We start from the raw sequence: 27,996 nt of genomic DNA, 5'->3' as shown, positions 1-27,996 counted from the left end.
TTATTTAATATTTATTTTTGGGAGAGCACAAGTGAGGGAGGGGCAGAGAGAGAGGGGACCGAGGATCTGAAGCAGGCTTCTCACTGACAGGCTGACAGCACAGAGCCTGATGTGGGACTTGAACCCATGAACCATGAGATCATGACCTGAGCCAAAGTTGAAACTTAACCGACTGAGCCACCCAGGCGCCCTGCACCTTTCTTTTTTTTTTTTTTTTAAATTTTTTCTGTATCTCCCTCTTTCTTCCCCTCCCCCACTCACACTCTGTCTCTCTCTCTCAAAAATGAATAAACATTAAAAATTTTTTTAATAAAAAAATAAAAGTGAAATATGAAATTATCATATGATCCAACAATTCTACTGTTAGGTATATGCCCAAGAAAACTGAAATATATTGTATTAGTCAGGGTTCTCCACAAAAACAGAACCAATTTGTGTGTGTGTGTGTGTGTGTGTGTGTGTGTGTGTGTGTGTGTTGTGTGGAGAGAGAGAGAGAGAGAGAGAGAGAGAGATTGAGAAAGATTTACTTTAAGGAATGGCTCACACAGTTATGCAGACTGACAAGTCAAAAATCTATAGAATGGATCAGCATGCTGGAAACCCAGGAAGAGCCAATGTTGCATTTCAAGTGTGAAGGCCATCTGCTGGTCAGTCTTTTGTTCTGTTCAGGCTTTCAGTTGATTGCATGAGGGCCACCCACATTATGGAGGAGAATATGCTTTACTCAGTGTCCACCAGTTTGAATCTCATCCAAAAAATACTCTCACAGAAACATCCAGAATAATGTTTGACCCACCCAAATTGACATATAAAATTATGCATCACAAATCCACCCCTTTGTCACCTTGGGACCCATTTGCATCTCTTTAAACCATACTTAATTTTCAAATAAAGATAATAACAAGATCATACTTCTATCCACCAAACGTGACACATCTATCCCTCAAACCAAAAATGTGCTAATCTCTCCCCCAGAAGAAGAGGTAACGTCCTTAAGTGATGAATATTCTTCTTCTTGGCATCTGTAACTAAAATACAATGATATAAAGGAAAAAATGCTTAAATACTATGGTATAAAGTCAACAAATCTTCTCTTACATTAAGGGAATAAGAAGGAAGAAAACAAAGCTTTATAAACAAACATGTTCATAACACAAAAAATGAGCTCATGATAATTACAATCCTTGTTTGTATAACTGGTCACATGGTTGTAGCTGATATTTATAACTACCTTCTTCCACTATCCATTTTATATTTCCTTTTCCCTCAGCAAGCACATCAGCTGGTCATGGTTCTTAATCCAGTGACCCTGAAGGGTCTGGGTCATCCATTAGCAGTCTTATCTGGATTGAATTGTTTTCCTTTGGTGATATTTACAGGTCATTCATAGTGCCGGGCAACCACCAGCTCTATATAGTTTCAAAACATCTGATTCATCTCCAAAGAAAACTCTTTTTTCAATTTTTTTTTTTTTTTTAGAGAGAGAGAGAGCACGCACAACGGGGGGAGAGGAGCAGAGGGAGAGAAAGGGAGAATCCTAAGCAGGCTTCATGCTCAGCATGGACCCTGACATGGGGCTCAATCCCATGACCCTGGGATCATGACCTGAGCCAAAATCAAAAGTCAGATGCTCAACCGACTGAGCTACCCAGACGCCCCAAGAAAACTCTTTACCCATTAAGCAGTTACTCCCCCAATCCTTCCTCCCCCACCCAAACCCAGGGCTCAGCAACCACAAATGTGTGCTTTCTCTCTGTAAATTCACCTATTTTGGATATTTCACATAAATGCAGTTATGTAGCCTGTCACCTTTTGTGGCTAGTTTCTTTCACTCAGAATAATGTCTTTGAAGTTTATCTACATGGTAGCATGTGTCAGTATGTCATTCCTTTTATGATGAATAATATTCCGTTGCCTGAATATATCATAATTTGTTTATTCAAGCACCCCTTGATGGACTTTTGGGTTGTTTCTAACAACAAAATGCTGCGATGAGCATTTGTGTATAAGGATTTGTGAGGGGGGCAGGTGGGGAGGCCAGGCCAGGTCTGGCTGCAGTGGAATGGGAGGCTTCTAAAGGCACACACACCTCACATGTGTCCACACAGGACATTCAGGGAGGGCTCAGGGGGATATCCTTAGGTACAGATGACCATGCCTTTCAACATCCTTGAATCACAGACCATGCCAGACATGTCGTTTCTCACACAAACCACGCCCCCCACTCTTTCAACAAAGGGGAAGGTGGAATATGTATAGCAACCCAAACCAGTGATCAGAAGCTTTGAAGCTAGCCATTAAATGAACCTGAGGACATATAGTTTTACATTTTTTAATGTTTATTTGTTAAAGATTTTTTAAATGTTTATTTATTTTTAAGGGGGGGGGGGGAGAGAGAGAGCAGGGGAGGGGCAGAGAGAGAGGAAGGCACAGAATCTGAACCAGGCTCCAGGGTCCAAGCTGTTGGCATAGAGCCCAATGTGAGGCTCGAACTCATGGACTGTGAAATCATGACCGAAGCTGAAATCGGAAGCTTAACTGACTGAGTCACTCAGGCACCCCTAATGTTTATTTAATTTGAGGTAGAGAGTGTGAGCAGGAGAGGGGAAGAGAAAGAGGGAGACACAGAATCTGAAGTAGGCTCCAGGCTCTCAGCTGTCAAGCACAGAGCCTGACTCGGGGCTCGAACTCATGAACCTTGAGATCGTGATCTGAACCTCAAGATTATGACCTGAGCCAAAGTTGGACACGTAACAGTCTGAGCCACACAGGCACCCCGATAATTGTAAATGAATTTTGCAATAAAAGTCATCTGGTTGTTAAATTGGAAGGTAGTCTAAATATAAGCATAAACATAAGTATATAACCTTCCAACAAACTGATATCAGCAGCCCTGGGCTTTAAATTCCATGTAATTTTGTCAGTTGAAATACTGGAGCTGAAATTATGGAATTTCATAATTTACTCCAAAGTAAAAGTTGTTGAGCTTTTACCAGGGTTGTCTGAGGAGTCCCTTGTCTCCCTGCTGTGTGGCCTTGGGGGAGTCACTGTACCTCTCTGGCTCCATTGTGTCATCTGTGCAAGGGGAACAATGACCCTTTGCCACTGCATGGGGCTAAATTAATTACAATGGATTTTCCTTTCTTCCTCAAGCCTGGTTTCTTGGCCACCCCCTCCTAAGCCTCCTGTCTTCTGTTTTCCCTCCTAATGTTGGGGGGCCTCGGGCTCCGTCCTCACCCTCTGTCCACATCCTCTGCCCAGGTGAGCACATCATTCCATGGCTTTGGATACCACACTCACTGATGGCATCTCAGCTCTATCTCCCACCCTGGCTTCTTCCCTCAATTCCAGACTCATGAAATCCAACCAACTGAATGAGATTCTTGGCTTTCCTGTGTCCCAAACTGAATTCTTGATTTCTACCCTCCACGGACCTGATCTGCCCCAGTCTGGGTCCTGACATTCTACTGCTACTCTGAATGCTAATGCCTCCTCCCAGGTGCTCCAGCCGTGACGCCTTCATCTTCCTCACCCTCAGAGCCAGTTCTTGCCCATGCCTGGAGCCCATCCACTCCCCTTCCCTTCCACCCCCAGCGGCCTGGCCACAGACCCTCTCACCTCCCTCTGCACCACCGTGAGGGCTCTGTCCCAATTACTGATGGTCTATCCTGCACTCTGGAGCCAGTGGGATGCTCTGACCCTGTAATTCCAGAACCTGCTTTGTGACACCTGCTGTGGCCTGGTCTGTCCCGTTCTCAGCAGAGAAGGGCTGTGAGGGACTGTGTGAGCCTGGCCCAGCCACCACAAACACCCAGTTTGTATGGACCTTGCAGCGTCAAGTTTGGGGCCTGTCACCAGCGAAGTGCTCCATCCTTCCCGAGTTATAAAATGGGTAAAGGCAGAGCCAGATCCAGGCCTCCTGACTCCCAGCCTCCGCCAAGAAGAGGTGCCTGGACAGCTCCAGGCAGGGCCCTTGGATGTGGTGGGGGAAGGGAGAAGGGTGACAAGGCCTCTGCTCATTCCCTCTGTCAGCTTTGCCCAAATCCCTGTATCCCCAAAGCCTAATCCACCCTGACTAATGGAGCCCAAGCCGGCTCAAGCCCCATGGGATGAGCCTGCAAATCCCTGGGGCTAGGAGCTTACCACCTGTCCCCAGCCTGCCCTCTGCTCCCTCTCTCTCTCTCTCTCTGGATCAGAGAGCCAGATCCGGGGCCTCAGACAGGGATGATGGTAAAAGTATATTGAGGCTAAAACCCCCTCACCTTGGCCCTCAACCATGAGATGGGGAAATTCAGGTACAGAGAGCCTCACACCATGTGTACGTCACTGCTTCAGACCCCAGAGCCCAGGAAGGCTTTGGACATGACCAAAAGAACAGGTCTTTAGGGTTCCTCCATCAGATGCAAGAGGTTGGGACAGGAGCTGCCGGGCTAGCTGGTGCTGTCCCCAAACCCCATCCAAGGCAGAGGTAGTGTGGGCTTGTAGTTTCATACCAACCTGAGTGCAAATCCTGATGCTGACCCGCACCAAGTGTGTGACCTTGGATGAGTCACCTAATTCCTTGAGGTTTCTATTTTTCCATCTGCCTAATGGGGCTGATGGTAAAAGTCTTTGTCAGGTAGTTGTGTGTGTGTTAAGCAGAGGTCTTGCTAATGTTAAAGGTCTGCTTGCTGGTGGTCCCTTCGTGACCAGTCGTGTTCTTGCTCATTCAGCTCCTTTCTCCCTCCACTCCCAAGTGTACTGCAGGGTTTGGGGGAGTGCCTTAGGCAGCTGGAGCCAAGGCACTGGAGGCTAGGAAAGAGAGGAAGAGAGGGACAAAGAAAGAAAGAGAAATTGACTGAGACAGGGAAGAGAGAAGGCGGGGGAAGGGGTTGGGGCAGCAGGGGGAGAAGAGAGCCTGAGGCAGAGATAGAGAAACAAACAAAAAAAAAGAGACAGAGAAGGACAATGTGTGTGTGTCAGAGACAGCCAGAGAGAGGTTGGGGTGAGACACACATCCAAAGAGAGGAAAGAAGTAAACCCAGGGAGTAGGAGAGGAAGGGAAAGGAGATGTAGAGAGAGGCAATTCTGTGCACACCCCATACACAGGAGGGGTCTCCACCCTCAGGGCGGCCTCATCCCTTCCCCAGAATCCTTAAATCCTCTCTCACTCTGGGCCCTGTGCATCTGTCACAGCCCTGTCCTGACCAACAGCGGTTGGCACAGGTGAGTGTGGCTAGGGAGGGTGCCTAGTTGTGCGCTGGGGCTGGGTCCCTGAGGAACAGAGGCCCAGGGCTGTCGGGGAAGGGCAGGCTGGCTCGGTGGAGACAGCGGTCGGGTGGGGGGACGCGTGTGATAAGATTCAGAGGGTGTGAGAGCGCGGTGGAGACCTGGGAGGGCTGGGCGAATTGATAGCCCATTTCTTCCCCAACCCGCTCAGCCAACATTTATTGCGCGCCTCCCCTCTCCCCAGCACCCGGAGCTCCTTCCCCTTCCCCGCGACCCGGGGTTCTCCCTCTGCCTAGCGCTCAGAGCGTTCCCCTGTTCTGTTCCCCTCCCCGCCCTGTCCTCCTCCCGCAGCTGGACAGCGGATGGCCAGGCCGGGGAGCGCCCGAGAGCCGCCGCTCCTGGCGCTGCTGCCGCCGCTGTTGGTGCTGGTGCAAGCGGGCGCGGCGGGCGCGGCGGGCTCGGTGCGCCTGGCGGGCGGCCTCACGCTGGGCGGCCTGTTCCCGGTGCACGCGCGGGGCGCTGCGGGCAGGGCGTGCGGGCAGCTGAAGAAGGAGCAGGGCGTGCACCGGCTGGAGGCCATGCTGTACGCGCTGGACCGCGTGAACGCCGACCCTGCGCTGCTGCCCGGCGTGCGCCTGGGCGCGCGGCTGCTCGACACCTGCTCTCGGGACACGTACGCGCTGGAGCAGGCGCTGACCTTCGTGCAGGCGCTGATCCAGGGCCGCGGCGACGGCGACGAGGGGGCAGTGCGCTGCCCCGGAGGCGTCCCTCCGCTGCGCGCCGCGCCCCCCGAGCGGGTCGTGGCTGTCGTCGGCGCGTCGGCCAGCTCCGTCTCCATCATGGTCGCCAATGTGCTGCGCCTGTTTGCGGTGAGGGCACTCTCTCGCGTCCTCGTCCCGTCCCCGCCCTCCGGGTGGCTGAAGTCTAGTCTCCGGGCAGAAATCACTCAAATTCACAAAGATCACCCGCTGCTTCAAAGAAACCCTGCCCTGGGAGCCAGAAGCAAGCCCGAGCCAGATCAACCCAACCTGTCGACCCTTCCTTGTCTGCTCAGGTGCCCTGCCAGCGCTGCCACCTGCACACACAGCCCTTTGTGTGAATTAAGGAAACCTACCTTCTGGGCGGTCAAGGCTGCCTCTTCCCACAGCGGGATGCAGCCTTTGCCTGGAGACCCAATTGATTAGAGCAGGGCCCCCTGGAGTTTAGCCTCATCTTGGTCGCTTGCTTGGGTGTCCTTGTTTGGGGCACATATTGCACAACCTTGTGTGGTGGTCCCGCCCCCGGCCCTGGGGACAGGGCCCTCCTCTGGTGGGGTCACCAGGACATGACCCTGGCAACTCTGCGGGGTAGGGGAGGGTAGTGGTGAGTAGTTCCCTCATCTTGAGGGAACTGTCTTAAGTGCGGGGGCAGCCCCTTCCCTGCAGCCTGGGGGGGGCAGTGATTGAGGGGAAGGGCATAAGAATAAGGGATTAGGGGGCCTTTGGCATTAGAGTGTGGGGATTTTCAGTAGAAGTCATTCACTGGGGTTCTGTGGGGGAGGGGTGTCTCTGTCCTTCCATCTTTATGTGAAGAAAGGAAGGCTTTGCTTCCTTCCGGCTGGGGGAGGGGACTTCAGTGTCTTGAGAGTTTCTCTAAGGCAAGGCCTCTGTTTCTACCATGCTGGGTAGAGGTTTTATGTGGGTCCCCCTCCATCATCTGCATGCATGTAATCCCCCCACCCCTGTTCCCACCGGATGTCAGTGTTGTCATACAGACACAGCTTCTAGTAGGCACCAAGAGAAGTTCTGTGGCTCCCTGGGATGTGTGTGTGTGGGGGGGGGGGGTGTATGGGGGGCGGGGTAGTAGTGAGGAGAGTCTCTGTCTCACCCGACTGCCCATGTCTGTCTGTGTTTATAGCTCTGTCCCCTGCCTTGCTTGGAGCTCTGGTTTCTGTCCCTTTCCCTGTGTCTGCCCCTCTAGGCTGAGTGCAGAGATCTCAGACTCAAGGGCCTTCAAGGGCCAGGTTGGGGCGTAGATGGGTGAAGCAGGACCCCATAAGCCCAGGGCCCACTGCTGCCAGTTCAGCCCCAGACTAAGGTAGCACCCTGCACCCCCACACCATGTTAAACACTACTTACCAATTCAAAAATTAAACGCTTGAAGACACTGGTGCATGAATGGCAACCAGGGAACAGATTTGGTTCCCTGAGGGGCTGTTTTGCAATTCCTGGTCCAGGAGCAGAGACGGAGTTCAGGCCATATTTGTATTACTGTGCTGTCAGGCATTTTATTTTATTTTATTTTATTTTATTTTATTTTATTTTATTTTTTACTTTTTATGCTTATTTATATTTGAGAGAGAGAGAGAGAGAGACTGTGTGTGTGTGTGAGCAGGGGAGGGGCAGAGAGAAAGACCGACACAGAATCTGAAGCAGGCTCCAGGCTCTGAGCTATCAGCACAGAGCCCGATGTGGGGGCTCAAACTCATGAACTGGGAGATCATGACCTGAGCTGAAGTCAGATGCTCAACCGACAGCCACTCAGATGCCCCTATTTTATTTTATTTTTAAATGTTTGTTTATTTTGAGAGAGAGAGAGAGAGAGAGAGAGAAAGCAAGTAAGGGAGGGGCAGAGAGAGAGACAGAGACAGAGAATCCCAAGAGTAGGCTCTGAGCTGTCAGCACGGAGCCAGATGAGAGGCTCGAATCCACGAACAGCAGGATCAAGACCTGAGCTGAAACAAAGAATTGGATGCTTAACCAACTGAACCACCCAGGCGACCCAGCAGTCAGGCATTTTAGATTAATTTCTCTCAGGAGGTTCAACCTGTACGAGGAGATTGTTCTCAAGATTAAACTTTAGTGTCTAGAGTGCCGAGACTATCTACAGCATCCACGAACTGCCCTCGTCCTTCTCTGTCTCCTTTTTCTCTGACATTCCCTCTTTCTTTGTGGTTCTTCTTATTTTTCTTTTTCTGTCTCCCTGTCGCTCTCTTCCTTCTTCCTCCTTCCACCTTTCCTTCTCTCTCCCTCCTGCTCTTCGCACACTGTCTCCACACTCTACACTTTCTGTCCTGCTTCAGACATCCCTGTCTCCCCTAGACCAGTCTGGCCCACCCCTGCCAGAACCTTCCCTGTCTTCTGACCTTCACCAGCTCCCACTTCAGCCCTCTTCTCTAATTAGCCTCCATCGTCCTGATTTCCTCAGCCTTCCCCTACCATTCTCCACTCTCCTCCCACCCTTGCTATTCACGCCCCCCTTCTCCTGGATCAGCTCAGCCCATAATCCCAGCTGTCCGTCACTCTAATGCACAGAGATAAACCCAACTCCAAGCAGTCCCCTCCAGAAAACCAGACACAGCTTTGAATCAAATAATCCCTTCCTAGCCCCCCTGCCTGCTCTGACCCTGCTTGGGGGTGCTGCTCCCCTACACAGGTTGCCCCTTTGTGTGAATTAGGAAAATATGCTTTCCCCTAGGGATGACAGGAGCCCCATTCCCCTCTCAGATGCAGCCTTTGCCCAGCAGCTGGATCAGCTACAGGATGGACTTGAGTCCCCACTCCACCTTTGCCTGGACACATCCTGCACCAGTGTGTATGGTGCCCTGCCCTCCTCCTTTGACCCTCATACCTCCCATATTCCATCAGACCACTTCTCAAAATGCAGAGATTTTCCCACGCCTGAGGCGTCTCCATGTGGCTATTCCAACCCTAATCCTGAACTTCCATGCCCCCACCTGTGTCCTGGATCCCTGTTGCCCTCCCTCCCCATAGGGTCACTGACCCTCCCTCCATAACCCAGATGTCCTTCCCCATTCCAGATACCCCAGATCAGCTACGCGTCCACAGCCCCTGAGCTCAGCGACTCCACACGCTATGACTTCTTCTCCCGAGTCGTGCCACCTGACTCCTACCAGGCCCAGGCCATGGTGGACATCGTGAGGGCGCTGGGATGGAACTACGTGTCCACACTGGCCTCCGAGGGCAACTATGGCGAGAGTGGGGTTGAGGCCTTTGTGCAGATCTCCCGGGAGGCTGGTGAGCTGGGTGTGGGGGTCCCAGGGGTGAGCCAGGGCCATCAGACATGGTGGGGAGCGTGGATGGTGCCCCTGTGGGCAGGTGCCCCTTTCCTTTGGAGGACTCTGTCCCTGCCACAATCATGCACAGTGGCGGCCCCAGTGGGTTGGGTGAGTGGGTGGAACAAAAGGTGACTTTGGCATCCCCGACACCCAGGGGGGGTCTGTATTGCCCAGTCCATCAAGATTCCTAGGGAACCAAAGCCAGGAGAATTCAACAAGGTGATCAAGAGATTAATGGAGACACCCAATGCCCGGGGCATCATCATCTTTGCCAACGAGGATGACATCAGGTGGGACAGTGGGCGCATTCCATCACCATGTTTATTAGAGGCTCTCCTCGAAGGCCCTGCCCCCTCTTCCTACATATCCTCCAGCCTTGCACATCCTCCCTTCCTCCTCCTCCCTCTCTCCTTGACTGCCCCCCCCCCACCTTCCTGCCCTTACACATTTTTCCTGCTGCCATTTCTCTGTCTGGTGCCCCCCAGAAACGAACCAGGCCTGTTCTGGGTGGAGATGCTCCAAGACTAGCCAAGGGAAACACACAAAAACGCCTGTCTGTTCTTATCATCCAAAATAGGGGAGAGACCCGTGGGCAGATCTAAGTGCAGAAAATGAGCTGTCTGGCAAGGAGCCCTGGGAGGCCGTTCAGGAGGTATCAGCAGGTGGCCATGGACTCTGCCCTGAGGCCTGTGTGGCTCAGAGCCAGCAGAGGGCTCCGCAAGAAAAGGGAGGCCCCTCTTCCAGGCAGTGTGAAGTGGGCTGTATGCACAGAATAAGAGGGCAGGCCTGGGGCCAGAGCCTGGCTGCAAACTTGACTACCTGAGAAGCCAAGGGCAGGTGTCCTAAACCCCAGAAACCCCATTTTTCCTGATAAATGAGGGTCTGCTGAGTGGTTTGGAAGGGGATAGAAGAAGAGAGAAGAACAGGAAGTGGCCAGAGGTAAGTTGGAGGAGGATGGCAGGCCCTCACTCACCACTCGCCCCATTCCTACCAGGAGGGTACTGGAGGCCGCACGCCAGGCCAACCTGACGGGTCACTTCCTATGGGTCGGCTCTGACAGCTGGGGAGCCAAGACCTCACCCATCCTGAACCTGGAGGATGTGGCCGTGGGGGCCATCACCATCCTGCCCAAAAGGGCTTCCATAGATGGTGAGTGCGGGGATGCTGTCCCCCACGGTATCCCCTGCCCCTGCTTGTCCTTCCCCACGGACCCCTCTTTGTGGTGGTGGTGACGGGGGGGGGGGCTCATTTTCTCCACCTGTAAAATTGCATCCTGATTCATGTCCCTTCCGGGATTCCCAAACTCTAGGATTCTGAGATTCTGTGAATACCTCCCTCCAGGCAGTGTTTGAGTTGGCAAAGGAGGAAAAGCCCACCCCACTGCACAGGGTGAAGAATTAGTTTTGCTCTTTCTGTTTTTGTTTTAATTCAATGCCTGCATTCCTGGTGTTGCTGGTTCCTCAAAAGGCACACCAATTTGAGGGCTGGGGAAAAGGGAGCAAGGCCGAGGATGGCGACATATTGTCCTATTGGTCAGATGATGAAGCCTGCCTCCCCTCCCTTCTTCCACCATACCACCTGTCAATGTCTGGAACAATCCAGCAGAGATGTTCCCTTTATAACAGGATTGATCGTTTTCCCAAAGACTGACCTGAAGGCACCTTCATGAGGTGCTACAGGGCTATTTTATGAAGAAAAGAAACTTGTAAAGGCTGAGAGCCTTAACTTTTGGGGACTCAGAGCCTCTTGTGGGTGTACACCCACCCTCACACTTTTTCTTTCCCTTAGAGTGCATTTGGTTGCATTTGACAAATTAGGATGAGAGCAGTTTTAGCAATAAAGGCACTTCGTCACAAGACAAGACGTCTGAAAGTAGGCCACTTCAGGTTTGGGCCAGTGAGTTAATGACATTCTCAAAGTCCTGAGCTCTGTCCCCACTTCTGTTCCACCATCCTCCATGGTTGCTATGTGCCTTGGTGACTGAGGTGTCTTAATAATCACAAAGTGGCTGTTGAAGCTCCACCCATCACACCTTCACAGTAGCATCCTAACCGGGAAAGAAGGAGCAGCCTCAAAGTCTTTCATGCAGTGAGGCTCTGAGTTTACAACAGGATGCAAATTCTACCCTGGAGTCCCCAGATCGCTCTGAAGTCACTGGCCAGAAGTCAGTCATGTGGCCAGTCCTAGCTGCGAAGTGAGCAAGTGGTGAAGGGACACAGAAGAATCATGTCTGGTTCAGATGGTTGCCATCCTCCTCTCTCCCCACTCTCAGGATTTGACCAGTACTTCATGACCCGCTCCCTGGAGAACAACCGCCGGAACATCTGGTTTGCTGAGTTCTGGGAAGAGAATTTCAACTGCAAACTGATCAGCTCAGGTACCCAGTCCGACGACTCCGCCCGCAAATGCACAGGTGAGAGCTGCCCGGGGTGGCAAGGGGAGGTGAGGGAGAAAGTGGGAGGCCAGGTGGGATGCCGGGGGTCCAGGCACACTTCCTCTGGGCATCCCTAGGACAGGTGAGGAACGCATTGGCCGGGACTCTACCTACGAGCAGGAGGGGAAGGTGCAGTTTGTGATCGATGCTGTGTACGCCATTGCCCACGCCCTCCACAGCATGCACCAAGCACTCTGCCCGGGGCTCACGGGCCTGTGCCCCGCGATGGAGACCACCGATGGGCGGATGCTGCTGCAGTATATTCGAGCTGTCCGCTTCAATGGTGAGTGGGAGCCAGATCTCCTAACAACGGGGAAGGGAAGCCCCCGGGGTTGGATTTCTCTGCGGGACCTAGGTTGACTGGGGATCAAAGGGATGAGAGAGGCAGGATGGTATGGTGGGGGCACCCGGAACTGAGAGCTGGAAACTTAAGCCAAATTCTGGAACCAATTTTTAACACTCATCCCCAGGCTTCAGTACCCCTTGCCCCAAGTTGTGAAATTCAGGTGTTGGGGAACTTTTTCTGTGACCCCTTCCTGCCTGGAACCCTCAGCGGGCCACATGCAACTCTCCCCTCCATTGCACAGAGTTCGGGGGCATCTGGACTCTGGGCCTGTGTGGGGCATGGTGCAGACTGTGCAAAGGCACTGTGTACAGTGTGGACAGGCTGCCCATTCTGAGTCTTGGGCTTGCAAAGGCCACCCCAGCTAAGCTCTGTGCCATGGGAGCACAAGGTGCAAGTCTGATGTGTCCTCTGGTACCAGCAGAGGGCCTGGCACATAGGCAGGGCTCAGAATAAGGTCTTCTGAAAAGGCCCAAATGGACCCAAGCTGCCCTCATGGTTTGTGCAGAGAGATATACTTCTTAGTCAATTACTATTCTTTTTTTTTTTTTAATGTTTATTTTTGAGAGAGACAGAGTGTGAGCAGGGCAGGGGCAGAGAAAGAGAGAGACACAGAATCCAAAGCAGGCTCCAGGCTCTGAGCTATCAGCACAGAGGCCGACGCGCGGGCTTACAAACTGTGAGATCATGACCTGAGCCTAAGTCGGATGCTCAACTGACTGAGCCACCCAGGTGCCCCCAGTTACTATTCTTTATAAAATTAAAAAGTGTTCTTCCACCAACTACCGAATACCTTCTTTCTGCTAAGCTCTCTGATAAATGGCACAACTTACTATCATTGCAGACCAGCTCTACAAGCTGGTAGAATGGGCTTCCAAAAGAAATAAAGCCAAGGGGCACCTGGGTGGCTCAGTCAGTTAAGCGGCCAACTCTTGGTTTTGGCTCAGGTCGTGATCTCACGGTTTGTGAGGTTGAGTCCCGCATTGGGCTCTGTACTGACAGCATGGAGCCTGCTTGGGATTCTCTCTCTCCCTCTCTGTCTCTCTGCCCTCCCCTCATGCTGTCTCTGTCTTTCTCAAAAATAAATAAGTAAACTTTTAAAAAATCATTAAAAGAAATAAAAGTTGATTGTTCAAATCAGTACAAATCTCATGCCAACACTCAGACCTTTGTACAAGTCTTGAACCCATCATTTTGCCTGGCTTGTTAAAGCTCTTTCTTTTTTCTTTTTCTTATTTGAAGTTTATTTATGCATTTCGAGAGAGACAGAGAGAGCAAGTGGGAGGGGGGCAGAGAGAGGGAGAGAGAGAATCCCAAGCAGGCTCCACATTGTCAGCGCAGAGCCCGATGTGGGGCTCAAACTCAAGAAACGCAAGATCATGACCTGAGCTGAAACCAAGAGTCAGCCGCTTAACCGACTGAGCCACCCAGGCGTCCCTTTCATTTTTCTTTTTAAATTGTGGTTATCATATACATGGTGTAATACAGACCATCTTAACCATCTTTAAGGGTACAGCTTAGTCGTGTACACTGTGCAGCAATCGTTCTCCAGAACTTCTTTTTATCTTAAGACTGAAATTCTGTCCCCATTAAAGAACAGCTCCTCCTCGCCCTCCCCCAGCCTCTGGCCACCTCCATTCAACATTCTGTCTCTATGATTTTGCCTCCTCTAGGTACATCCCGCAAGACGAATCATGCAGTATTTGGCCTTTCATGTGACTGCCTCACTGCACTTAGTATAATGTCCTTAAGGTTCATCTGTGTCATAGCTATGTGTCAGAACTCCCTTCCTTTCTAAGGCTGAATAATGTCCTTGCATGAATAGACACTTTGTTGATTCATTCAGCCCCCAGTGAACAACTTTTGTGTGTCCACCTTTTGGCTACTGTGAACAAAGCTGCCGTGAACACGGGTGGATAGATAGATCTTGGAGGCCCTGCATTCACTTCTTTGGGGCATATACCCAGAAGTGGAGTTGCTGGGGATGTGATAATTCTGTGTTTAGTTTTTCAAGGAACTGCCACACTTTTTTTCCACAGTGATGGCACCATTCTACATCTGCACCAGCAAAATACATCAGGGTTCCAATTTTTCCACATCCTCACTGAGTCTCGTTATTTTCTGGTGTGTGAAAAGTGGCCATGCTAATGGGTGTGAGGAGGTATCTTATTGTAGTTTTGTTTTAATGTTTGTTTCTTTTTGAGAGAGAGACAGAGAGTGAGTGAGCATGAGTGGGGAAGGGGCAGAGAGAGGGAGACACAGAATCCAAAGCAGGCTCTGGGCTCTGAGCTATCAGCACACAGCGTGAAGCGGGGCTTGAACTCACCAACTGTAAGATCATGACCTAAGCCAAAGTCCAGCGCTTAAACGACTGAGCTGTCCAGATGCTCCTGTTAATATAGATTTTGAGTTGCATTTCCCTGATGACACTGAGCATCTTTGCACATGACTTCTTTATCCTGGCTGGGCCTTGGGCGTCTCCAGGATGAGATGGGGGACCAGCTGAGGATGATGGGCTCTCCCTCTAGGCAGCGCGGGGACCCCGGTGATGTTCAACGAGAACGGGGATGCGCCCGGGCGCTATGACATCTTCCAGTACCAGGCGGCCAACGGCAGTGCGGGCAGCGGTGGCTACCAGGCCGTGGGCCAGTGGGCAGAGACTCTCAGGCTGGACGTGAGTGGGCACAGACACGCCGACGGGAGGCGCAGGGGCCCGGGCCCACCGTCCCCAAATGGAGTCCCAGGCTCTCGTCTCTTGTGCCCGCAGGTGGAAGCTCTCCAGTGGTCGGGAGACACCCGCGAGGTGCCTGGGTCCCAGTGCAGCCTCCCCTGTGGGCCCGGTGAGCGGAAAAAGATGGTGAAGGGCGTCCCCTGCTGCTGGCACTGCGAGGCCTGTGACGGGTACCGCTTCCAGGTGGACGAGTTCACGTGCGAGGCCTGCCCCGGGGACATGCGGCCCACGCGCAACCACACCGGCTGCCGCCCCACGCCCATCGTGCGCCTGACCTGGTCCTCGCCCTGGGCCGCGCCGCCACTCCTGCTGGCCGTGCTGGGCAGCATGGCCACCACCACCGTGGTGGCCACCTTTGTGCGGCACAACGACACGCCGATCGTCCGCGCCTCGGGCCGCGAGCTCAGTTATGTGCTGCTCACAGGCATCTTCCTCATCTACGCCATCACCTTCCTCATGGTGGCCGAGCCCGGCGCGGCAGTGTGCGCCGGCCGCAGGCTCTTCCTCGGCCTTGGCACCACGCTCAGCTACTCGGCCTTGCTCACCAAGACCAACCGCATCTACCGCATCTTCGAGCAGGGGAAGCGCTCCGTCACGCCGCCGCCCTTCATCAGCCCCACCTCGCAGCTCGTCATCACCTTCAGCCTCACCTCCGTGCAGGTGGGTTGTGGGAATCCCAGGGCCACTCGGTGGGCGCATTGGGCCTGAGCTGGCGGGCTTGTCCAACACTCCAAAAAATCAGGTGATCACTCTTCTATTTTGGCTCCTATGTCAAAATTAAGGGGGGGGGGGGGAGTCTACAAGAGACAGGGCCCTACTGTTTTACTTATATGCAGAACTCATTTCAGAGCAGCCAGTCCCCGGGGCTCTGTCCTTGAGGGAAAATGGTCCTTAAGCTGGGGAGTGCGAGCATCCAGCAACGTTTCTGTAAAAACAATGAGATTATTTTCTGTACACTGAACAAACTCTTCCACAATTTGGCTCCCATATAAAAATAAGGCAAAGAGCTATGTGACAGTTTTCTCAAGAAAAAAAAAAAAATCTGTTTCCATAAAGGGAGTTCCTGTTTGTTGCCCAGTCACCAGGGTAACCTGGATGAGAGGCACAGGCTCCAGCAATGGCACTATGGAGCAGGACGTCCAGCTCCATAAATGGCAGGGATTTCAGCAAAAGCACTCAGGGACCTTCAGGGTTTTCTCTAAGATAGTAACATTATAACAGCAGAAATTACTCTCATGAGCTGGAAGGCACTGGATATTTTCTGTGCAAAGGGTACTGAGAGACGGGTGTGTGTGACACTGTGATATTGTACAGCCAGCCCAGTTCTCAGGGCTAGGTGGAGGGCCTATGGTCAGCCTGCTTTTGACATGACACGCTCTCCACTCCAGGCAAGCCCTTCTCCCTACCTAGTTCTGCATATACCACCTTCATTCCCACCCACAGGCAATTCTCCATGACTGAAAAGTGTTGCCATCTTCCTAAAGGTAGCAGGGGCCGAACGTCCCCTGTCAGGGCCAGAATGGCAATGCCCAGCACATCCTGACTTCTTACCTTCCTGCTTCCCTCCTTGAAATCCCTGTGGTGCCCCTTTCCCCAGGATAGAGATAATTAGACTAAATTTAGTACCTCCTGGTTCATCTGTGGACCCACCTTTCCAGAGGTCCTGGACCCTTTCAAAGAGGCATACCTTCAATTTTACTAGGTTATTTACCAATCTGGTGGACATGAAGTGGTATCTCATTGTTTCAATTTGCATTTACTTAATTACTAGTGGAGCTGGCCTTTGGAGTTTCCTCTTCTGTGATGTGCCTGTTCCTACACTTTGCACATTTTCTATTATTTTGTAGGAGGTTTTTTTTTGTTTTTGTTTGTTTGTTTTTTACATGTACCAGATGCTTGTTCCTTATCAATTACATGTGTTGCAAAATTGGTGGGATCCATTTTGGTTGCTGCTTCTGTGTATCACAGGCCTTGGGTATTAGTTTCTCACAGGCAACTTTTCCCCCCTACCTAGAGCCTTGTTATAAGAGGAGCCTTCATGCTGCTTTCCTGGACATTGGGTGGGGTGTTATTAGTCCCTTGTTTATGGAGCTACTGCCTTTGGGAGAATCACAAAAAAGTTCTCCTTCTGGATGTACAAATTAATAAAAAGCATCCCTTCTTGGGGCACCTGGGTGGCTCAGCAGTTGAGCTTCCGACTTTGGCTCAGGTCATGATCTCAGTTTGTGAGTTTGAGCCCCACATCAAACTCTGTGCTGACAGCTCAGAGCCTGGGGCCTGCTTTGGATTCTGTTTCTCCTTCTCTATGCCCCTCCCCTGCTCTCTCTCTCTCTCTCAAAATAAATAAATAAACTTTTTAAAAAATTAAAAAAAAAAAAAGCATCCCTTCTTCCAGGATCACAGAGCTCTGCTGTAGGGACATAGTATGGCACCGGAGTGTTGGCTGGATTTCAGCCCCACCTACCCCCCTCCTACACACATACATCAGGCAGTCTTGTGCAGTGAACAATCTGCATGCATGGACGGGGCAGCCCTTCCAGCGTCCTGCCTCTATGCAGGTGTCTTAGTTCCTGTTCCCCAGCTTCTCTTGGCTCAAGGTCATGTCTCCTGTCACTGTGAGGGAATTGCTATTCCATCTCCCCGCTGTTAGTGCTTGTGTTCGACTTTGATAACCTCCCAGGCCACCTGGCATCAGCTCACATTCTTACCAGTGTCTGTTTAAGTGCCTCGTTCTGAGCTTCACCATGCATCTGCACATGATTTCATCACATTATGTTCAACAGTTCTCTGGAGCTGGAGAAGGAAGGGGGTCCTCAAAAACTAGGTTTGCCATGTTGTTAGACAGGATCAAGCTTGTGTTTTCACATCTACAGAATGGAGATGGTTACTGCCTACCTGGAGGGCTGTGAGGAGACAAGATCTCTGCTGAGTCTGGGGGCATCCATGGGGCATGCACCGGCTTCTCCCCCAAGGTAGAATGGAGAAGATATGTGTAGGGTCATAATTCCAGGGCCTCTGCCTGCTGTCACTGTGGCTCTTGGACCTGAGCATCCCACTCAGTAGGCCAGGAGCCTGGAGGCAACCCTAACCTGCCAGACATGGGTGGGTGGCTAGGCTGGGTGTGTCCCTGATACGGTGTCGGCTCCTGCAGGTGGTGGGAGTAATGGCATGGCTGGGGGCCCAGCCCCCACACAGTGTGATTGACTACGAAGAGCAACGGACCGTGGACCCGGAGCAGGCCAGAGGGGTGCTCAAGTGCGACATGTCAGATCTGTCCCTCATCGGCTGCCTGGGCTACAGCCTCCTACTCATGGTCACATGCACAGTGTATGCCATCAAGGCCCGCGGTGTGCCCGAGACCTTCAATGAGGCCAAGCCCATCGGCTTTACCATGTACACCACCTGCATCATCTGGCTAGCTTTTGTGCCTATCTTCTTTGGTACCGCCCAGTCAGCTGAGAAGGTAATCTGGGGTCTCCTGTTGCTTTCACTGCCTCCTCTGTTTCTTGCCTGTCCAAGGAGGGGCTCAATTGTCCCAAGAGCTGGACCACCCATCTGAATGATTGCTTGTTGGCTGATTCATTCATGTACATACTCATTCACTCATTTGTCAGTGTCGCTGCTGGCTCAGTGAATTCTGTCTCCCTTCATTTGTTCATCCATGCTTCTATCCATCCACTAACTTGTTTCTATTCAATTACTTCTTCATATACTTCAAACCTGTCAATCCATTAATCTGTCAGTCCATTTGCTTGATCATTATTCAGTCATTTATTTGTGCACAGAGTAGAACATTTGCTTATTCACCCGTCAATCATCTGTTTGCCCACTTGCTCTCTTATTCAATCTCTGTTCATTCGTTTGTTCATTTGAAAACATATTCACTCATTCATTAACATGCTCTAACCCTTTTCAGGCATAGGGACCATTTCCCCAGGTGTCACTCGCTGTGAATGAACCCTTCACTTCCCTTGGTCACTTGTCCATTTGGTGCCGTGTCACTCATCCTCCATCCTGTCTCTATTGGAGCCATGTCATGACCACCACTTCTTCATGCCACAGGGCCTTTGCTTGTATGTTGTCTTTTCCATTCACCCGATGAACACGGACTCATGTGGGGGGGGGGGGGTGGGAGAGAACAGGGCTGAGTCCCACCCGGTCCCTTCCTCCATGACTCAGATCTACATCCAAACCACCACACTGACTGTGTCCTTGAGCCTGAGTGCATCGGTGTCCCTTGGCATGCTCTATGTGCCCAAGACCTACGTCATCCTGTTCCACCCGGAGCAGAATGTGCAGAAGCGGAAGCGAAGCCTCAAGGCGACCTCCACAGTGGCAGCCCCACCCAAGGGCGAGGACACGGAGGCCCCCAAGTAGTGAGTGGGGGATGAGTGGGATGGTTGCTCCCTCTCTTCTGCTCTTTTCTTTCCCTTGCTTCACCATGGAAGCTGTGAAAAGTCCAGGTCTGCAGTGAGCAGTTGGAGGCAGGGAGTCCACAAAGCCCATGCCCACTGGGATGGGGCTGGACTCCAGAAAGATCTGGACCCACACACCACACGTCATCCCTGCTTTTCTGTGCCTGTGGGCACCATATATCCTTGCTGCAGACCAGACTTTCTACTCATGGAGGGAAACAGCCACCACGAAGATTCTACTCTAGGGAGTGACTGAACTTATGCTCCCTGGTCTGAGTTCAGAGAGCATGATGAAGCCCCAGGCTTGGCCCAGCGTGAGTGAGATTTCTACCCAATTAGCCAGCAGAACCCAGGGATTGGGCAGTGTGCAAGAATGTGTAGATCTCACTGTGGAAATACAGGGCTGGATGCAGGGAGGAGCAGTTTCCACAAGAGACCCTGGGGGTCTGGGTTCCGGACTAAGTATAACTCAGGCTTGGCAATGAGGGATGGAACCTTGGGTCAGAGCCCAGAGAGCGAGAATGCGATGTGAGAGTGAAAACTGAGACGTACCCCATGAGGTTACATGTGTTGAGGTCTTTTTCTCAGAACCTTCGCCCCTGGGATCTGGGGCATGTCACACTTAGGAGTATAGCTTTTTGCCTTTCCCACGCATATGCCCTCAAATGACCCCCAAACCCTCGTGTGGTGTTAGTGGTGTGAGAATAAAACAACAGGGTGGTGGTTGCCCTCTTCTGATGCCTGTGAGAGATTGTGGTCAGGAGCCTCAGGCTGGGGCCAGTGACAGAGAGCTGTGTCCATGGTGACGATTAATTCCAGGTAGACATCTTACGATGAATATTGAAACTTTTCTCTCCCAATATTTACTGGGAGGTCCCTTTTGAAAGGCAAACACAGGGCACAGGAGGGAAATGCTTGGACATCAAATGCATGGACATTCATTTTTCAGTATTTTTTTTTTTTTTTAACCAAAAGGTTGGTTTCAGTTGTGGAATTGTATTTCCCTGTGGCACGATTTAAATTTGTTAAATTGACTCTTTTCATTTATCAGTTTGAATTCTCTAGTAGCTGATGTCTGGAACCGATTCTGAAGATCAACCCCACTTCATACAACAAAAAAGACTGTTTCCTACACTGAGTCTCTGTTGTGTACTAAATTGTGACCTTGGGACTAGGTCTGATTCCTTAAATTAAATTAATAGGCCTTCTCCACAAAGTAACATTTTTTTTGTGTACAGATTCTCCATCCTCACATTTTTGCATTCCTATGGTCTCTCCACCATGTGAATTAGGAAGTTTTATTTATCTCTCAGTGCTTTCCAAAATTCACTATCTCATCAGGCTTCCTTCCTGTGTGGATTTTCTTTCGTATAACGTGATGAGGTGTGTTTTCTTGCTGAAGGCTTTTCCACACTAGTGGTTTTATGGGGTTTTCCTCCTATATGAACTCACAGAGAGTCAGTGAGCTCTGATATCCAAAGGCAGGTGTCCCTGTGTGTTTTTCCCAGTGTTTCTCCCTGATGTACAATTCCTGTTGACTTCTAGTTGAAAACGTTTCCATATATATATATTTTTTACATAGTTGTGGTTTTCCCCACTCGGCGCTCTGTGACCTAGAGTTTGGATGATTTCTTAGTAGAAATTTTCTAAATTTAGAAGATTTTCCTCCAGTGTGAAGCTTCTGCCTTAGAGTCCTGGCTTCCTACTGAAGACTTTCACATAGTCCCCACACTCATTCATACCCATCTCTCTGGTATAAATGGTGTGAAAGCTTTGTTACACAGCAGGTTCTGGTAGCTTCTTACAGGAATCTCACATTCAGTCCACGTGTAGATGACTTCCAAGCATGCGCCATTTTGTGTGCGGTGTGGACCCCTCTATTACTAAAGGTATTGTTACATGTGGCACGCTTGTGAGGTTCCTCTCCTTTATGAATTCTCTAATGTATTACAAAGTTTTGACTCCCAGAAGAAGGCTTTTCTTCAATCAGTGTGTACATATGATCTCTGTCTTTGATCATTCAAACATTTGATGTTCAGTGGGGGGCTGACAACTTCCTGAAGGTTTCCCCATGCTATGTACATGCATAGTTTTGCCTTCTCTGAGGTTCAATCAGTTGAAACCTTTTAAAAAGGTTTGCTGTTGTTGTTGTTGTTGTTTTCAAATTTCTGGAATTTATAAGGCATTCTGTCTGTGTTGTTTCTTTTATGCTGAATAAAAACTGAACTATATTTGTAGGATTTCTCATATTTATTGCCCTTGAATGATTTCTCCCCCATATGAATTATGTGTTCCAGTGAAAATGGGGCTCTGGATTGGAGGCTTTCCCACATTATAATCACAATATTTTTCTCCACTACAAGTTCTCTAAAGCAGAGGAAGATTACATTTTGATAAAAACTTTTACTCACCTATTCATAAGGTTATCACCTGTGTCCAATGTATTGAGATTTGTATAAGCAGGCCCTCTCTTATATTAACTATATTCTTTTTAAAAATTTTTAAATGTTTATTTAGTTTAGAGAGAGAGAGAGAGAGAGAGAGCAAGTGGGGGAGGGGCAGAGAGAGAGAGAGAGAGAGAGAGAGACTGAGAGAGAGAGACAGAATCTGTAGCAGGTTCCAGGCTCTGAGTTGTCAGCACAGAGCCCAACGCAGGGCTTGAACCCACGAACCATGAGATCACAACCTGAGCTGGTCAGATGCCTAACCGACTGAGCCACCCAGATGCTCCTAATGTCTTTTCACTGGTGTGAAAGGGCCTTAAGGAGGGAAACAAGCTGCCCCTGACACTGTAGACTTCTTTCAGTTGGCTTTCACATCTAGAAATTGTACAGTGTCAAGCTTCAGACTTCTTTTGGATACATCTATTACATTTACTATATAGCTTTGTTGCATTTATTAACATTCTGTGCTCTTTGGAAAAGTCCCACCAATTCATTTACATTCATTGTCTCTCACTCAGTGACTTCTTGTTGAATAACTTCCCCAAAAGTCTGACTTGGGTTCTTTGCTGCTTTTTTATGTAGTTACCAATTTGCAAGACTCCCCTAAACTGGAATAAAATGCACAATTCCAGTGAATCTTTCCACCATCATTTTATAGAATGAAACCTCTTCAGAAATATTGTTATATTGACACCTTTTTTTTTTCTAAATATGAAAAACTCCCAAGTGTAAATATTTTCCATCCCTGGGCCTTGAGGAAGGAAACACGCTGCAGTGTGGACAGCTACAGAAGGCTCGGAGTTTCAGAGATGACCTTTCAGCCTGTGGAGCAAAAGGTGGGAACCAAGAAGGATACAGCTCTGCGAGGGGAAAGGCTGAGGGAAGACTTGGATGGGAAAGGCAGTTGAGGGTGTAGAGAGGCAGATTAGCGAAGGGACTGGGTTTAGACACTCTAAGCCTCATTGCTTCATTCATGGATTCCTGTGAAGGGATACTAACTAGTCTCTGCTTGCTGTATCTTTCTCCTCCATCCTACACACCAATATCAAAATCACCATTTTGGGACACCAGCTCCCTACATTTATAGGAACGTTGCTATGGGCCCTGCCCTCTCCCAGCACATATATTTGCCTGCGATTCATGCTCATATTTGCCTGAAGACTCAGAAATGGAAATAGCGGGAAGGGCACAGGAGTCTGCCCCCACCTGCTGTTCACTGATATAATCTGACAGACTAAGTATTATGAGGTTATTCTACCAGGGCTCTTGAATATTGAATTTACCCTTAGCATCAACTTCTGAGTTGTTGTTGTTGTTGTTGTTGTTGTTTTCTATTCTGATTTGCCAGACAGGGACATTTTCCACAGTCCACAGACTTTGTCTTGCCCCTGACACTGTAGACTTCTTTCAGTCAGCTGTCACATCTAGAAATTGTACAGTGTCAAGGTTCAGACTTCTTTTTTAAAAAATTTTTTTAAATGTTTATTTTTGAGAGAGAGAGTGTGAGAGCAGAGGAGGGGCAGAGACAGAGGGAGACACAGAATTTGAAGCAAGCTCCAGGCTCTAAGCTGTCAGCAGTCAGCACAGAACCCGATGAGGGGCTCGAACCCACGAATGCAAGATCATGACCTGAGCTGAAGTCGGACACTCAACCGACTGAGCCACCCAGGTGCCCCAAGACTTCTTGAGATCAATCCCAGCTCTGCCACTTACTAGATGGGTGACCTTGCACAAGATGATTAGCCTCTCCCACAGTCACTGACAGCCAGTGTCCTTAATGACCCCTGTAGCGATGCCCAAATCATTGACCCCATTTACCTGTGCTGACCCTCCCTGCCCTACCAGTCACTTCCCATGCAGACTCCACTCATTAAACAAACCCCTCAGCTGATCAATCCCAAGACCCCATCTCAGATTCCCCCAAATAGCACACCTTCTTCAAGACAGCTCTCTAGAGAAATCTGCACTGTATTTCCCTCATAAAAATACGAACTCTTCAACCAGCGCCTGGTGACAGATTTAGGTTTCTTCTAAGTCTGAGGGTTTTTTTTTTTGGGGGGGGGGAGGCAGGGAGTCTTTTTTACATTAAACAATAACTTCCTTTGAACTGTCCATGTGAAAATAAAGAACCATAGTTTTGAAGAAATAATTATAAAGTAACTTGCTTACTATGGTTGAGAAACTGAAGATAAGCTTTGAAAATATCTTCTGTGAAGGGGATCACACTATAAAATGTGCTGATACATCTTGAATGGAATAAAAGATGTGCTTTAGTTTTGACATGCAGTATATGGTCTCAGCTTTCTGCCGGTGGCAATGCTGCATTTTGTACATATTTTTGTTCTACGAGGTCAAGTTTGTTAACCATGCTGTTCAATTCTTTTATATTATACTGACTTTTCATTCAATGACTTAAGAAAAAAAAAAACCAGAAAAATGGCTAAAAGCCCATCATCACAAGGACATATGGACACACCCTTAAACAGGACATAGCAATACCTCTTAAGCTCTACTCAGAGATGCTGGTTAGACTAGTTCAACAGTGAAGGAAAAGGATATGTACAAAGGACTGAAATACATCCTTAAAATTTTTGTCTAAAAGGTAAGATGTTGAGATGCCTGGGTGGCTCAGTCAGTTGAGCATCCGACTCTTGATTTCAGCTCAGGTCATGATCCCAGGGTCATGGGATTGAGCCCCGCATCAGGCTCTGCACTGAGCATTGAGCCTGCTTAGGATTCTCTCTCTCTCTCTCTCTCTCTCTCTCTCTCTCTCTCTCTCTCTCTCACACACACACATACACACACACACACACACACACACACACACACACACTGCCCCTCTCCTTTGCTCTCTCTCTCTCTGTCTCAGAAAAAAAAAATAATAGCATTTAAAATAAATAAAAGGTTAGGTGTAAGGAAGGACTCTTTAAATCTTCATTAAAATAGAGAACTTTGAAAAGTTCATTGACATTCTTCCAAGCATTAAAATCAAGTTCTAATTTATCCTCTTGAGTGAAGTGAAAGAAAATAAGATTTTGAGATAAGAAATTACGTTAGAAAAATATAAATTTTATTGACTGGGTCAATCCATATTTTTAAAAGTCATATTAGTATCAAGCTATAATAATTTCAAGTACTGGTTCATAGATCAAAGACCATCATTTCTTGACCTTTTGGCTAAGATCAAGTGTAAAGATCATAGATAGACCAATGGGACAGAGTGGCCAGAAAAAGACCAAACTATGTGTGAAATGTGGTAAAAGATAAAGCTAGCATCTTAAAGCAGCAGGGGGAAAGATGGCTTAGTTAATAAATGGTGTTGTGACACTTGGATAGCCATCTGGAAAAAATTAACTTGGCCCTGTGATCTCACATAGGGAGAAAACCTATATACATCCATTTCTAAAAACCAACAAACCTATAATTAGGGCTACAGTGGCTCTTAAGTGTATGAGAAGAGGCCCAATCTGCTTCATAGTAAGAAAACTGTGCTCTTAGTTATAAAGATGAGTAAATGCCAGGAGCACAGTGACCACAGTCAATACTGTTTTGTATAGTCGGAACTTCCTATGAGGGTAGAGCATTAATATTCTCACCATAACATCAGCAGCAAAATGGTGGTTTTGTGAGGTGAAAGTAACTAACCTTATTGTGGTAATCCTGTTGCAATGCATACATGTATCAAATGGCACATCTGTGCATGCAGCGCCTGGGTGGATTAGTTGGTTAAGCCTCTGACTTCAGCTCAGGTCATGATCTTGAGATTCATGAGTTTAAGCCTTGCATCAGGCTCTATGCTGACAGCTCAGACCTGGAGACTGCTTCTGTGTCTCCCTCTCTCTCACTGTCCCCTGCTCACACTGTCTCTCAAAATGAATAAACATTAAACATTTTTTTTAAAACTTGTACACCCATGCAGTTATATGTCAGTGATATCTCAATAAAACTGGGCGGGGTGGGGGGGAACCACTCAGACACTTTTTTTTGAATGTTTATTTTTGAAAGAGGATCCAAAGTAGGCTCTGTGCTGACAGCAGTGAGCCCGATGTCCACAAACCACGAGATTGGTCTGAGCTGAAATGGGATGCTCATCCAACTGAGCCACTCAGATGCCCCTCAGACACTTTTTCAAAATCAGACTGAGCAAAGATCAAATAGCTAACATTCTGTGCTGGCCAGGTGTGGGGTACAGACCCAGCCGTGACAGCAGGTGCTGTGCACGCTAGTACAACCTCCACGGAGGGCAAGACGACACTGCTTTCCTAAAATAAAAACTGCATGCACCCTTTGAATCAAGTAACCCACTTCAGGGAGATTTTTCTACAGATATACTTGCCAAAGTTTGAAATGGCGTCCATCCAAGGACATTATTGGCAGCATTTTTGCTGTAACAAAACCACCTCTCTGCACCTCAGCTTGGGACCACTGACTTAAATGTATTATGGCGCAGCCATACAATGGAATATGTGGCAGCCGTTACAAAGTTCTATATGAACTACAGGAACTGCAGTGAAAAGATCTTTGAGATAGGTTGTTAAATAAAAGTAGCAAAATGCAGAACAAAATTATCTCCTTTGCTACCAACTGTGTTTAGAAAGAGGGGAGCGGGGAGCAATTTACCTGCAGTGTTTCTCTGGAAGGACACAGAGTTTGGTAACTGCTGTTGGCTCTGGGAGGAAACTGGGTGGGGGGATAGATAGGGTAGAAGGGAGTTACTTTTCACTGTGCAGGCTTTTGAGGTTTGTACCATGTGCTACCAAAACCAAAATAAAACCCCAAAAACCACACACATTTAATCACCAAAATAGTTTGGTATCTACTGGATATCACTCACAGGATAAAGCAACCACAACCACCTCACCTCCCTTCTTCTCTCCAACATTTACACACAGGGTAACTAGCTGAGTACATAGCTGACCATGTATCATTGGGAAGAGAATTGCCCTTTATAACCCAAACACTGACGGAAGTCATTTCACTTTAAAGTGGTGTCATATCTGCTATGGGTTTCAGCAAGTATTTGTTGGAAAGGGTGGGGATCACTTGTTTATTAATCTAACGTACATTTGTTGACACTGCTATGTGCTGAGGTGGGTGCTGGACCAAATCCTTGACACTGCGCTCACAGCCTAGTTAGGGAACTGCACACACAAATGAGTCTCGGGTGCCAGGAGCTATGGGGGGGCATGTTTCTGCAGAGTAAGGTGGGGGAGATAGATGAGGCTGGAGATTCCACCGGTTTGGCTGTGAAGGGTCCTGAAGGCCTTGCTTTCCATTGTTGGCCAAGGGGAGCCACTGAAGGGTTTTACTACACAGGTGAGTGCCATGGCTGGATCTGTGGGGTGGACAAAGTCACTGGTGGCTAGAGTGGGAGGTGGCCTGGAGGGGACCAGACAGATGGTGAAAGAGTCTGGAGCAATTCACCAGGGGAACCCTGACAAAGCCTCGCCTATAAATATTTATAACCTATTATTTCCTATCACAATGGCTAGAAATGGTGACATCAGGCAACAGTGAGGCAATGCTGTACCTTGGTCAAAGTATATTGCTAAAATAAATTAGCAATTGAACCTTATGTGGTTAAACAGTTTTTTCCAACTTTGGAATTTCTTAGTCACTGCAAGGAAAATTGGGAAAGAACAAACTAACTGGAAACTTTTACAATATTTATGCTCTGGTAGAATTTATGTATCAATGACAACTATGTGTAGCTTCAAAGTTTGAAGTATGAAACCTGACACCTGTTAATAGCTGTTTGGAGTGTTTAGAAGCTCACTGCACTGGCTGATCAGGGCCTGGTCCCACCTCTTCCTAAGGAAGCCCATCTTGCTAACTCCTGATTCTGGGTTCTACCCACGCTTTTTTTTTTTTTTTTTAAGTTTATTTATTTATTTTGCGAGAGAGAGCACAAGCAGTGGGGGGGGGGGGGGGGGGCAGAGAGAGAGGGAGACAGAATTCCAAGCAGGCTCTGCACTGTCAGCGTGAAGCCCAATGTAGGGCTCAGTCTCATGAACCATGAGATCAAGACCTGAGCAGAAATCAAGAGTCAGACACTTAACCCACTGAGCCCCCCAGGTGCACCTCCACCCACACCTTCTTAAAGGCTCTTAACCAGCCCCAGCTAGTTCCTACCTCTGAGCTACACAGTCCACTGCTGGAATGTCCAAACCTCTTTGCATGTCTCACTCAACTATGCTTTGTGTCTCTTGTCGATTAATTCTAGTGAGGCCTGATGCACCCACCCAGTCTACAGCTGGGCCTCTCAGGCTCTTTCATAGTACCCCATCTGTTTATATACTCATCCCACATACGATTATTTTGCTAACTATTTGTTTTCATTTTGCAAAACATGTCTTCTGTATTA

General features: G+C 49.0%; 1 protein-coding gene across 6 annotated transcripts; it reads left to right on the top strand.

Moving 5' to 3' along the window:
- Positions 1–4,920: 4,920 nt before the first annotated feature.
- On the top strand, positions 4,921–21,419 carry GRM6 (glutamate metabotropic receptor 6). Of its 6 annotated transcripts, XM_019469658.2 has the most exons (11): positions 4,921–5,205; positions 5,560–6,077; positions 9,008–9,224; positions 9,420–9,555; positions 10,260–10,414; positions 11,538–11,678; positions 11,782–11,982; positions 14,571–14,716; positions 14,810–15,433; positions 17,925–18,236; positions 18,953–21,419. In XM_019469658.2, the coding sequence occupies exons 2-11, from the start codon at positions 5,571–5,573 to the stop codon at positions 19,148–19,150; spliced, it is 2,637 nt and encodes an 878-aa protein (XP_019325203.1). In that variant the 5' UTR covers positions 4,921–5,205; positions 5,560–5,570; the 3' UTR covers positions 19,151–21,419. The 6 variants fall into 6 exon arrangements, with proteins under 6 accessions (XP_019325203.1, XP_053763542.1, XP_053763541.1 ...); XM_053907567.1 differs by lacking the exon at positions 5,560–6,077 and having other exon boundaries at positions 5,078–5,205; XM_053907566.1 differs by lacking the exon at positions 4,921–5,205 and having other exon boundaries at positions 5,313–6,077.
- Positions 21,420–27,996: the final 6,577 nt, after the last annotated feature.

The sequence above is a fragment of the Panthera pardus genome, unplaced genomic scaffold (genome assembly GCF_024362965.1).
Source record: "Panthera pardus isolate Hobbes unplaced genomic scaffold, ASM2436296v1 HiC_scaffold_2, whole genome shotgun sequence".
Classification (NCBI taxonomy): domain Eukaryota; kingdom Metazoa; phylum Chordata; class Mammalia; order Carnivora; family Felidae; genus Panthera; species Panthera pardus.
Note: the sequence above shows the minus strand (reverse complement) of the source record. Positions and strands in the feature narration are given on the sequence as shown.